The sequence below is a fragment of the Harpia harpyja genome, chromosome 9 (genome assembly GCF_026419915.1).
Source record: "Harpia harpyja isolate bHarHar1 chromosome 9, bHarHar1 primary haplotype, whole genome shotgun sequence".
NCBI lineage: Eukaryota > Metazoa > Chordata > Aves > Accipitriformes > Accipitridae > Harpia > Harpia harpyja.
The window spans coordinates 23666800-23679085 of record NC_068948.1 but is presented as its reverse complement, the minus strand read 5'-3'; the positions used below and the strand labels follow the sequence as shown (position 1 = coordinate 23679085).

At 46.6% G+C, this 12286-nt stretch overlaps 1 protein-coding gene across 1 annotated transcript; it reads left to right on the top strand.

The window, feature by feature from the left end:
• Positions 1-258: 258 nt before the first annotated feature.
• Positions 259-7461, top strand: HERPUD1 (homocysteine inducible ER protein with ubiquitin like domain 1). The gene is made up of 8 exons (XM_052797330.1): positions 259-402; positions 1461-1538; positions 1623-1697; positions 2807-2928; positions 3289-3411; positions 4070-4417; positions 5689-5794; positions 6439-7461. The coding sequence occupies exons 1-8, from the start codon at positions 271-273 to the stop codon at positions 6604-6606; spliced, it is 1152 nt and encodes a 383-aa protein (XP_052653290.1). The 5' UTR covers positions 259-270; the 3' UTR covers positions 6607-7461.
• The last annotated feature ends 4825 nt before the right edge of the window (positions 7462-12286 follow it).

The window sequence follows — 12286 nt, the reverse complement described above, 5'->3', positions numbered from 1 at the left end:
ACGGTCGCCACGGTGACGCTGCTCTGAGCTCTGGAGCCTCCGCCCCTGACCCGGCGCCCCCAATCAGCCCCTCCGTCTCCCGCCACCGCCCTCCCGCGGCCCCCGCAGGCGGGGCTCCGTCCCATTGGCGCACGTGGAAGCCCCGTCCCCCCGCTCCCGCCGCGGCCAATCAGCTGCAGCCACCGCGACCCTGCGGCAGGGCGGGGCGCGGCGGGCGCCTATAAAGCGCTCTGCGGGGTCGGGTGTCTGCCGCCCCTGTCTGGTTCTGCCATGGAGGAGTCGCTGGCGCTGCTCGTCCGGAGCCCCACGCAGCGGCACCCCGACCTGCGCCTCCGCGCCGCCCCCGCATGGACCGTGCGCCGCCTCAAGGCCGAGCTGCGCCGCCTCGTACCCGAGGCACCGGTGAGTGCGTGACCCCTCGGCCCGCTGCACCGGCCTCTTCCCGCCGCCGTTGGGGTGCTGGGGTGTGTGTGTGCTGAGTCCCCGCGGCGCAGTGGGAGCTGCCGTGGGGGTCCCGGGGCCGCCGCCGATTTGCCCTGCCGCCCCCCCCCCGCCCCGGGATGTCCCGCAGCCCGATTGCATCAGCTGCCCGCAGGTGGGTGCGGGCCGCCTTCTTTTGGGACTTGGCTCGGTTTCTGTTCGGGCCGCAGTTGAATATTAACTGCCCTCCCCGGAACCGCTGCCTGTCTCCGCGGGGTGTTCGGAATCGTCAGCCGCCGCGGGCGAGGGCAGCGGGGAGGTCGGGGGTGGCGAGGGGGCTGAGGCTCGTTCGGGGGTTGGTTTTGGGGGAAAGCTCTCGGCCCGTTGAACGAGAGGCAGCCCCGTCTGCGCAGAGCGAGGCGACGGGGTTTGTAGGGAGGTCGGGCGGTGAAAATGCAGAAGTCTTTGACTTCCTTTCGAGTCACGGGGTTCGGTGCGGTAACGCCGTGGGTGCTCGGCCGGTGTTGCACTGCTGTGCTCTGCTGCACCCGACAGACAGTGTTTCAGCAGGAGGATATGCTTTTTTGCCCTCCTTTTCTTAGGAGCAAGGTGATTGCCCAGAAGCAAGATCAGCATGCTTTTGCCGACTGCTGGGATTCATCTGATGGGGTAACAGATTCATCTGAGGTCAAGTAGCAGATTTACTTGACACCACCTCCAGTGCTGATCAGATTAGGTGGCACTCCAAGCCTGTTTCTGAGAAGCACAAATGTCTGTTGGGGCTGTAAAAGAGACAGCCTGTAACAAAGTTCTTGGCCAAAGGGGTGCTTTGTATCCTCCTGCTGATTTGGACTTTGGTGTTAGTAAGCTTGCACTTCAGTATTCAGTTGTTCTCATCTCATCAGCTGAATTTAATGTGTGCAATTCCCTGTGTACCTTAATGTGTGGGGTGCTTCCAGCTGTGTGCTGCAAGTTGTGTCAGTGACTGCTTGCATGTGCTTGGTGGAGCAAGTCATCCTATTCTTTGTTTTCTTGCAAAGCCTGAAGAGGACCAGAAGCTGATTTATTCTGGGAAGCTGCTGCTTGATCATCATTATCTGGGAGAGTTGCTGCCAAAGGTATATAAAAAAATCCTTTATGATGTGCTGAAATACATCCAGAAAAGAGAATGTTTTTTTAACATGTGTTCCTTTATATTTTAGCACGGGGAGTTGCATGCTCTTCATTTGGTATACAACTTCAAGACTCCTGCAAATGTGCAAGAAACCAATGCAGAGGTACTTGTACTAAGTTAGCATATTAAGCTGAATCTTGGGGTTGTGACTGAAAATCGGAAGTGTTGAATGGATATTTTAAGGTTCACTGGTACTGCAAATTTTTCCTGGTAGTGCAATGGCAGTATTTTGTGATAATTTGTTTAGGAATGTGTGAATGTATTTGGATTAAGCCAAGTAAAAAATTGACTCTACAGTTCATCAGTAAAGGTTCTTGTGGCTTCTGTTAAGAAATATCAAAACTATAATCTAGTTGTAACACACAGCTTGAAGAAGAAATGCTTTCTGGTAAGTTCAGTTTTATTAAATAGAATGTGACTTGTCATGTCCCAGCCTTTTCTGGACAGAGGCTGTGCTTGTGGGCAGATGACATGGTAGTTAAGGTGGAAGTGGTTCTGATCTGTGTATGGGGGTGTGGGGAAGGAAGAAGGCAGTTAGCTGAAGACACTTTGACTGTTCTCATTAATGACAGCCTGTAGAGCGGAAGCCAAAAATGAGCCTTAGTGCTTGAAGTGAGCACTTACTGGTCTTAATTGCAAATGGCGAAAACCAATTTTTACTTTCAAGTGGATGTGCTAATGTGTCTAGAGGTATGTTTATATTGCCCATTACAGGCAATTTGAGCTTATCCTACCCATGTTTGGTGGTTGCTAGATGTGAGCCAGCTTTGGTCTGTATATTATACAGATGTATCACCACAGAACAGCTCTTGAATTCTATGTACAGCAGTTTGTGTATGCAAGTACAAACTTGTCATAGCTAAAAAGTCAAACTTGAGTGCAGTTCCTTCTGTTTCTTCCAATTACATTTTTATAACAAGATGGGACCTGACTGCATGCATAAAAATGAATAAATATAGGTGTAGTTCTGGTGAAGGTGAAAAGTAACATTGAGTCAGTTTTAGATGCCAGTCATTTTTTAAGGAACTTTACAATACTGATGGAGGTGCTTGTGGCATGGTGCTCCAGAGCAGTGTCAGTACTGTGCAGGACAAAGTGTGTGAACTGTGTAGCAGTTATAAAATTGGAGCATATTCTGTGTGGCATAACCTTCTTGCTTCAAGCTTGTGTAGCGTCTCGAATAAACCTCATTAACTGCATTGTTGTTCCTAGGTTAAAGCTGATGAGCCAAAGTTACCATCAGAAGCTAGTCAAGAACCATCTGTATCTTCCTCACATGGTGAAAGACTGAGATGCTCTTCTGGTGGCCAGTCTTCAGCAGAGGCCGGTAACAGGTAAATACAATTTTTACGTACATCACCAGGACTTTTAAAATGTTGGCTTTGTGATAGATGCCAGCTCCTTATGCCACACATGCTCTCTTAAGTCCATAGAATATGGGCCAAAGATGATGAGGTTATATATAAAAGCTTTAGTGGACATGGAAGAAGCTAAAGGAAAATGCACTGGTCTGTTAGTTGAAAATGTTCCCTTTATTAATGTGGGTAAAGAGATGTCTTTAATACTCTAGAAGGAAAAATTAGGCTTGCATTTGGATGCACAAAATGGCAGAAGCTATTTACATTGTCCTGTAATAAATGACTCTTGCAGTTTGTCCAGTATTTGCTAATGAATGTGTTCAACTTTTGATCAAGGCTGGAAACAACTTGGCATCCCTTCCAAAGTGTGGCTCCTGGCTTCTCTGCTTATACAACCTACAGCATGCTTCAGATGTCCTGGTTTCAGCAGATTTATGCAAGACAATATTACATGCAATAGTAAGTTTTCTGTCAAAAGCTACCAGTAGGAAGTAGAAACTAATACAAGGGCATAGAGAGCTTCTGGCAGTTCTTCCTCTCTTGATGGTGGTTGGAAGACACTTTTTTGTTGTAACTTACACTGAATAGTGTGGGAATGTACCTCTAACTGTATGTGGTTCTTGGCTTCCTGTTCAGGCCAGTGGTTTTGAATCTTGCAACAAATTGCAGATCTCTGACTCTCTTGATTGGGAGGGCAGGTGTCTGTAGAGTAAATGTAATTCTGCTGATGAGCCTTAGCTCTTCACTGATTTTTTTTTTGACTGCTTAAAGTAGCTCACAGCACTGACTGAAAATTGGTGACAGAGGTAAAGCTGAGACTTGCAGAAGCCTTCTAGACTACCTTTTGATTGTTCTAAAGAATTTTTTTGCAAAGTGTTGAAATTTTTGTTCATAAAGTGGAAGGTGCCTGGTTTGACTTGCTGAAGTCACTATGCAACTGTTGGCAAGGGTAGAGCTAAAACTTGTTTTTAACCCTTCTGTAGCCTCTAAACTTGATGCTTTTGACTTGCATGTGATCTGACTTTAAGTATAAAGATGGACAAATTTTCAGTGCCTGTGTTAAGTGTGAAAGGATTTGACTAAGCCTTATTCTGTACTTTGTGTTCTCTGGTTTCAGCTTGGCTTCTACTGCTGCATCTACTGACCTGTCCCATGCACGACGTTCTCGGGAGATACCGGTAGCACCAGTGACACCTCCAGCTCCTCTCCCAGACCCATTTCCTGCACAAAATCAGCCTGGAAACCTGAATGCTGCTGCCCAGGTTAATGCAGCAGCCAACCAGAACTTGCGGATGAATGCCCAAGGGGGTCCCCTCATGGAAGAAGAGGAGGAGGGTGGCAATCGAGATTGGTTGGACTGGCTCTACTCAGCAACACTGTTTTATGTTTTTGTCAATGTTATCTATTTCTACTCCAGTGTCAGCAGATTCCTCCTGGTTATGGGTGGCACTGTTCTGATGTATCTGTAAGTAGATGGTATTAACTATTGTATTCAGAAATGTTTCACTGAAGTACTGAGCTCTGTACTGTGGTCAGCTTTCTGGCAGTTGAGCTTCACATGACTCTTGTACCTGGAAAGGGTAAACCACTCCTCTATCCTGGTATAACTTGCTATTTAGCAAAAATATGAGTATAGCCTGTGCCTGGATTAAATGAAGAATGGGTGATAGTGGGTGATCTTACCTGATCTTTGTAGTAATGCTTTGGGTGTGGCTGGCTTTCTTTTTAAAAACTACTTGAAACCTAAACAGCTCTCAGTGTAAAGCCCCAGCAGCTCGGCAAGTGTAGAGCAGACTGACCTGTAGGTTCAATGTAGTAAATGAAAGTTGCTTGTTGGGAAACCAGTGTTTCAAGTCTGGGAAGAGGGTCTCACACCTGCTATTTAAGTCCTGTACCCATGCAGGTTTTTTCTGCTGTGTGTTGCTGCTCTGGGAGCAGACCAAGCTAAACTGAATGCAGTGTCCTGAATTGCCTTTGAGCCTCTTTAGAGGGGGAAAACTTGGGATAAATCTTAGAAGCACACTAAAGATAATGGGCCCTCAGCTGACATGCTTGGGCTGTCTTGTCTGAGAGATAATCTGTTCTCAAATTCTTTGATCACCAGTGAAACAAGTGATGTAGGCCTCTGAATTCCTGTTGGTAGGTCTAGGAGTTGAAACTGGAGCAGCTCAAATGATCAACTCTAACATCTATGCAGACTTGGAGAGTGAAGGTTAATTGCTTAATGAAAAGTCCTTAAATTTTCCTATTGATAATTCCAAAGGGTAACTTTGAACAGCTTCTATTGTGGGTTACAAGGTGCAGGTGCTGTAGAGATACAGACCTTCTGAGAAGGTCTATATGGCCTGTTATGTTTTGGTAAGACAGTGCTGTGTTTTGCATGTTCTTTGTTGTGCCCTTTTTTAGGGTGGGCACAGAAGTTACCCAGGGGTGTACATAACGTGGTAAAGCAGGCTGTTTGTACCTCTAGCAGCATGCTAGATACAAACCTGGATGTAGTACTGTTTATTTTGAATGCGAGCAGATGCTCAGTCTTCCCCTCACACCTCATGGTTTGCTGCTAACAGGAGGCTTTGAAAGTACCTACTGGGTCAGGGCAGAATGAGACCTTAGTATGCTGAACTTGCTATCTACAGCTCTGAGCAGTCAGCAGCCAAATGCTACTTGAACTGTGTTGGTGTAACAGGAAGGAGTAATGTTTAAGCAGTATTAATAAAAATCTATTGCCTTCCCCAGGCACCATGTTGGATGGCTTCCACTTAGACGAAGACCACTTCAGCCCTTCCCAGGCAATGTTCCTCCTCAGGCTGCTATAAACCAGGACCAGAACAATAACTTACAGGTATTGTCTTGCTATTTTTTAAACCATGAGCATGAAACCCTGTGAAGTTTTATGTTGAGTTTACTAATTCCATGTAGTAGCAAAAACTTCTCTAAACTTCTGTCAGAAACTATCTTCCATGGGGAACTAACTGTCAGCCTGAGTCTTCCTTTGGTGTAGCTGATTCCTCTGTTCTACAAAATATTTCAGGCTGGATGTTGTTGTTTGGTTGCTTCTGTTCTTTAAGATGTTGTAATGAATGGAGAGTGGCCTGTCAAAGGCTGAATGGGTTATGTAACTGAAGACAGGGTTTAGACTACTACCTCAGTGGTAGGATTTGAGTATATAAGCAGTCTGAGTCTTGCATTTCAAGCTGACACTTCTGGCTGATGTCAGTGAAAGTTAATTAGTTGTAAATACATACATTGTTCACCTGATCTGGTGCTTCATGTTTGTCCTAAATAGTGTTTGTAGACATGTGGTGTGAGTTAACCAGTAATACTAGTGTGCAGCTTGGTTTTTTTGACTTTGTGGTTGTCTGGGGATACTTGCAAGCTTTTTATGTTCTGACAGTGACATCTGGGTAACAAAACATGCTGTTTAACACCTGATTCTTCTAATGAATTTCTGAAATCTCATTTACCAAATATCCTTTATTTTGGCAGGGGGGAAATGCAGGCAGAGCAGATGAATCTGAGGCATCTCCAGATGAGGGACAAGTTTTACAAGAACTGCAGCAGGCTAACCCTTCATTTATGAGCACAGCATGGGTTTTTTTCAAGACTTTCTTTGCATCCCTCCTTCCGGAAGGGCCTGGAGTGACCCACAACTGACTTGTCACCAGTCTACTTGTCTGAAATGGCAATGGGCTTTAGTCTACCTGAGCAAATTGGATACCAACTCCAAACCAGGAGTGAAAGTGGATGGCACTTCCTCTGGCTCTCACTGACCAAGCAAATGAAGCTACAAGAAGCCTTAAGTCTTTACAGCCTAGAGGCTAAGATGCTTGCCCTCATTCCAAAGGACTTTGTTCTGTAGCATTTATTAGGCATCTATGTAGAGGCTTGGCGCTGTAAACCTGTGCACTAAATGCACAGGCTCTAAGCAGGTGTGCAAAAATGTTAGAGAAGCAAATTGCTGCTTCTGTGCAATGTGATTCCTGTTGGAATGTTTCAAATGCTATTTAAATTACACTGAGTGTAGGATCTCAAAAAAAAAGCTAGATATGCATTAGTAGATTTTTAGGAAAGACCTATTGTTAAATTGCTTCAACAATAGTTTAAACTTTCTGTGTAAATATTTTCCTATGAAGGATGTGTGGTGCAATTTCCTTGTTGGACAAAGTGGAGGACTGTAAGATGGTGACGTCTTTAAGCAATTACCTCAGTGGAGTTGCATGCTAAATTTCATGTTGCCAAATTCAGACAGTTTAAACTCAAGGCTTAATTTCCCCCCTGCCAAATGATGGGAGAAGAGTAAGCGTGTTCAGCTCTAGCAAGAATTTATGCAAGATATAAACTCTTTCACTGCTTTTGGATGCAAAGTTAAAGCAGTCTAATGTCTTTCAACTTTTCAACTTTGATGCATTCTCACTCCAGAGCAACTGTCCTATATTACTTCATTGTGTTCCCTTTAATTTCTGATATGGCTGAGGGCTTTGATTCCAATAAAATTTGCAGGTATTTATATCCATGCTTGTATACACTCTACAGCAATCAGAAGACTACTTGTGCAAAGCACAGGATGTGCTCTCACCTTGTTTTTATTGAAAAGTCATGATAAATTAGTTGGGATATGAGGGGAAAAGATACTTGCAGAGCCTTAAACGGCTCCTTGCCTAACTGTACTCTTCAGCAACCTTTAGCATTTAAAGTGCCTTGGATAGCTTGTAGTTTGTGTTTGCTCACTGAAAGCTGCTGGCACAAAGACCATAGACATCTTGAAGCAGGTAATTCTGCAGGTATTTGGAAAGTTTGGAGTTTGACCCCTTGAGCCCAGTGTGTGAATCCTGGTGGCATTGCAATGCATTATCTTGGCTTGGGGATTTAACTTGGCTTAATGTGCTGTCTAGGAACAACAGCTACTCATGAAACTTGTAATGCTTTTCCTCATTGCTACCTGCAGTTGGCAAAACTGTTTGTTTAGGAGTGTCTTGTCAGGGCTAACATGCATGAGTTGGTACAAGCAGTTGTAACAGCCTAACAGGTAATGCTTGACCTTGCCACTTCAGATCAGACTGATGTTAGGTTAGACATGGTTTGTTGGTGTTATTTGTGGTAGCAAGTTTAATCTCAGTGATGTGTTTTTTCTGGCTTTGAACAACAATTTCCTTTCCAAGCCTCTTACCAAGTAGTTTCTCTGCCACATCTTCAATTTGCTGCAGGCTTGGGGAGGATGGGTAGGACAGCAGTAAAATTTAGCAATAAAGTCTTTAAATCCTTAAATGAAGTAATTTGAGAGGAGGTGGGCTTTGTTACTTTGGGTATATTCTGCGCAAGCCTTTGAGGCTATTCTTGGAGGTAGTGTCCCCTCTTTTTTGCCTTGCTAGTGGTAAGTCTACCTGTGCTCAGCAGTGCATTTTGTGGATGATGGATTTTTTTTTCTTCAGGGTGTATCATTAATCATCACTAAGGTGTCTCGGCAAAGTGCCCAAATCAACTGAGATGTGCCTGCGCCCAGTCTTGGGAGGAGAGGGCATTTCTTGGCAGCCAGAAATAAACTGTTTTGGTATGGTTTAGGCAATGAGCACTGAGTGCTGGACTACTTGTGAAAAGTCTAATCTGAGAAGTTGCCAGAGATAGCAGAACATCTGTTGTTGTCTTGAGGCTTTTGCTACTCCCATAAGCAGGCAGATTGGTTTAAAATCAGCTGGAAAACTAATTATAAGCATAGCTAATGCCATTGGGGGATGTAGTGAGGCTCCTGGGCCTTAGAGAATGTTTCCTTAATGGCTTAGTGAAATGCATACCTCTCTTTGCCATTGGGGTGGAGGGAAGTTGTGACTACAGCAGAGGACACTGGGCAAATAATGTGAAAGTAAATACTGTAATTCTGTGGAGGCAGCTGCCAGCACTGCACCTGGGAGGAGCACTGGGAAGCAAGAGAGCAGTGTTTGACTGAGGGCTCTGAGCCAGCCTGGTGTTACATGGAGCTGGGAGTGTGGCATAGCCCTAAGTCCTGTTACTAATCCTGAAGCAGTGAAGGCCTCAGTTTTGCCTGAGACAGCCTGGGAGCAACTGGGGATGACTGAGGTGTGGGAGCAGTGGAAGGAACTGAGGCAGCTCAGCCTAGAGGAAGGGCAGTATGAACAGTGAGGTATGTAAATAGTGATGGCAAGAAAGGGGATAGAGCCTGTGTGCCAGCTATGGGTGAGGCTGAGCATGGGCCTTAAGTTACTTGAGGGAATTTAGGTTAGACATTAGGAAAAAATGAGCCTTCAAACTTCCAGAGCAAGGCTGCTGAAAAAGTATAGGAATCCCGGAGAGGTTTTCTGGGAATAACATGACCCTGTGCTAGGACAGAAGTTGCAGAGAACAGAAAGGGCCTTGAGGCTATGAGTTTAGGAAGCTGGGTTTTTGTCTTGGCTCACACTTGAAGCTGTGTGATTCTGCTGCTAGTTTAAATCCTCTTCATGCCTCCAAGTACAGCTGCATGCAAATGTACTAGTGCAGAACAGCTGTAGCTAACATACCTGTTTAGCTATTGGTATGCTGTGCAGGGCTTCCCTGAAAGCAGGTGGGTTGTGCAGGTGGTGATGGCCCACAGGGTGGCTAAGGGAGCAGCAGAATAAAACCAGCTTCTCTGGTGCTTTGTTGCCTGATATCCTCTGGCAGCTTTTACCCCATTTGAGAGCAACTCTGTCCTTGCTGGAAAACAAGTCAAGGCAGAAATGTACAGTTTGTCTTCTCAGGCATTTTTCTTCTTGCTGCAGAAACCTCTTGCTTACTTGAGGAGTCATTCAAGTCCTCTTTGTCACCAAGGGTGTGCTCCTGATAGGGTGTGTGTGTGTCTGGGTGCGTGTGTGTCACTTCCCCTTTTCTCCAAAGAGCTGTTTCACTTGTGCATGGCAGCCAGGGACCTCCCAATGGCTCTGCACTTGCCCAGCAAAGTGTTATAACCTCCCTGTGATCCATTTCTAGCTGTGAGGCTGGTGGGATTTGCAGAGCTGTGCATCCAAAGGGTCTCCTCAGACATGTCAGGCCAGCTGGAGGCCATCCCAGGGCTATTCCCCCATTGTGTTACCAAACATGCCCACTGCACCTTCATCACCTCATCCCAGCCCCTCCACTTCATAAGAATAGCTCTTGAAATGTCTGCTAGTATTTAATGTTGTCTGGATATCAAATGGTATGATACCATGGAGGTAAACCAGGCCTGGTGTACAGCTGGGGTCACAAACCTGCTGTGAGGGACTTGAGGTCAGTTAATGCTTGGCTGCTTACCAAGGAGGGTTGGGCAAATGCTGGGAGATGCTGCTTCTGGGCCTGTGTCTTAGTGTCTGCTCAGTGGCCTGTGCTGCAGAGGAACTGCCCAAAATTTCTTATATTAGCACTGAAAGTTGTATTTGCTGCTTTTTCAGTCTGGATTTGGCAGTGCAGAATTGGTGCTGCAGAAACACAGCTGGCTGCTTTTCCAGGCTTCAACCCAGCTGCCCTTGGCAGCCTCGGCTGACCTAGGGCCACCTGTGTGTGCCAACTTATTTTTTTAGTTTTTGGAGGTTGTTATGGGTGATACTGGTAGGGAAGAGAAGAAATCAGGTTGGTTTCAGGAGAATTTCATGGAAAACCATGTGGAACATCATTGTTCAAAAAAACCCCTCATGGGTGGTTCACCCTCCCAAGTGATAGTCTGTTAAAATCTCATAATTCACAAACTGGAGTTTGTGAATTTACTTGCTGCCTAACATCCAAGCCTGTCATGGTCACAACTTTTAACTGTAAGAAATAACCTCTCTTCAAAGCTGAGTCTTTCAACCCAAGATTCCTGCTGCTGGGGCTTGACACCACCACCCTGGACAATGCCAGGCATGTGGTCATAATCTCCAAGGGCTGCTGCTGGATGTGTGGGCTTGACCATGGCCCTGTGCTGCTGAGTGCTGGATCTATGTGAGATGGGAGCAGCTGGCTTTGGGCTTGCCTTCCTGCTATCCCAGGGCTGACCTGCTGTATGGGTCCTGGAGGTGGTGCTGGAGCCCATCCTCCTGACGGAGCAGAGTGCAGCTAGGCTACCTGGAAGGCTATCTCGGGAAGCAGCTGCAGGGTAACACTGAACGTTTGGGTCAATGCAGCACAAAGATTAATGGCACTGTGATGTATCTCTGCTCTGGATAGTGAGGGGAAAAACAACCCTGGTTATAGGACAGTCCCCAGCAAGGTGGTGAGCCTATGTGTGCGTGCGTGGCCTTCAGATAAAGCCTTACACAGCAACTATTTATCAAAACATCTTCCAGCATCCCCTTTGCAAGCACTATACAGCAGCTTGGGTATTTAACCTTTCTTGGGGTTTTAAAGCCTGCCCTGCCTCCTGCTAGCTGAATTTAACCTTTCTTTGGGTTTTTAAATCTGACCTACCTCCTGCTAGCCTGACCTTGCACTGGGAGGAGGGTGGGCTGATGTGTCCCTGCTGCTGTGCCCTCTGCCTGGTTACTCCAGGGCAGGGATGCTCACAGCACCTCCAAGTTCCACATGCTTTTGCTATTGTAGGCGGAAAGTCTCCAGCCTTCCTGTTCTTGCTGGAGGTCAATGCCCGGCAGTCCCCTATCCTCCCTTGCTCTCAGCTCAGGTCATCTGTCAGCAGCAGCCTCTGAAGCTGTGATGGGGCAGGGGAGCTGGCCTGTAAGGGGGCTGTAAATGCACTAGATCTACTGTGACCAGCACATTGGCTCTGGGATCTTGGTCTTTCTGTTCTTATCTACCCTGGGACACCAGTGACAAATACCGCTGTATCAAAATGCCCCGATTTTCCCTTTCCTTCATGCTGTATGAATTGCTGCCCTGGGCAGAGGGGTGGCTGTGGCCTCCTGGGTCCTGCTCTGCTTTCATTTACAGTGACTGACGCCAGCCTCATTGGGGCTGCTTCCCTGCTGCAGTGTCTCCTCTGGATCTGTTCCAGTAAAACTTAAAACTGTGTGCAGCACTCCCAAGTTTGTGTCCTGCAATAAATGGGAGTGTGTCCTTCCTCTGCCAAAAGCTGTGCTGAGGACACAGGCAGATGTGCTTGCCTGACACCATGCAGCACTGTGTCTCTGCCTATTCAAGTACCTCGCTGCCTCCGTTGTGTTTGTGCTACAGTGCCTGGGGGTAGGTACCCCTTCCTGCTGTGGCTGTAGAACTCTGTCACCCCAGGTCTTGGCCACTGCACCGACATCCCTTGAACTGCAAGCTGCTGGGGAGGGCTGGGCATGTGAGAGCCATGAGCTGAAGGACAGAAACCGGAGCTATTACAAGGTTAAAGCCTCTTGAATTTAAATCCTTTTGTAACATGTCTGTGCCCCTTGCAGCTTCCCTGTAAAGA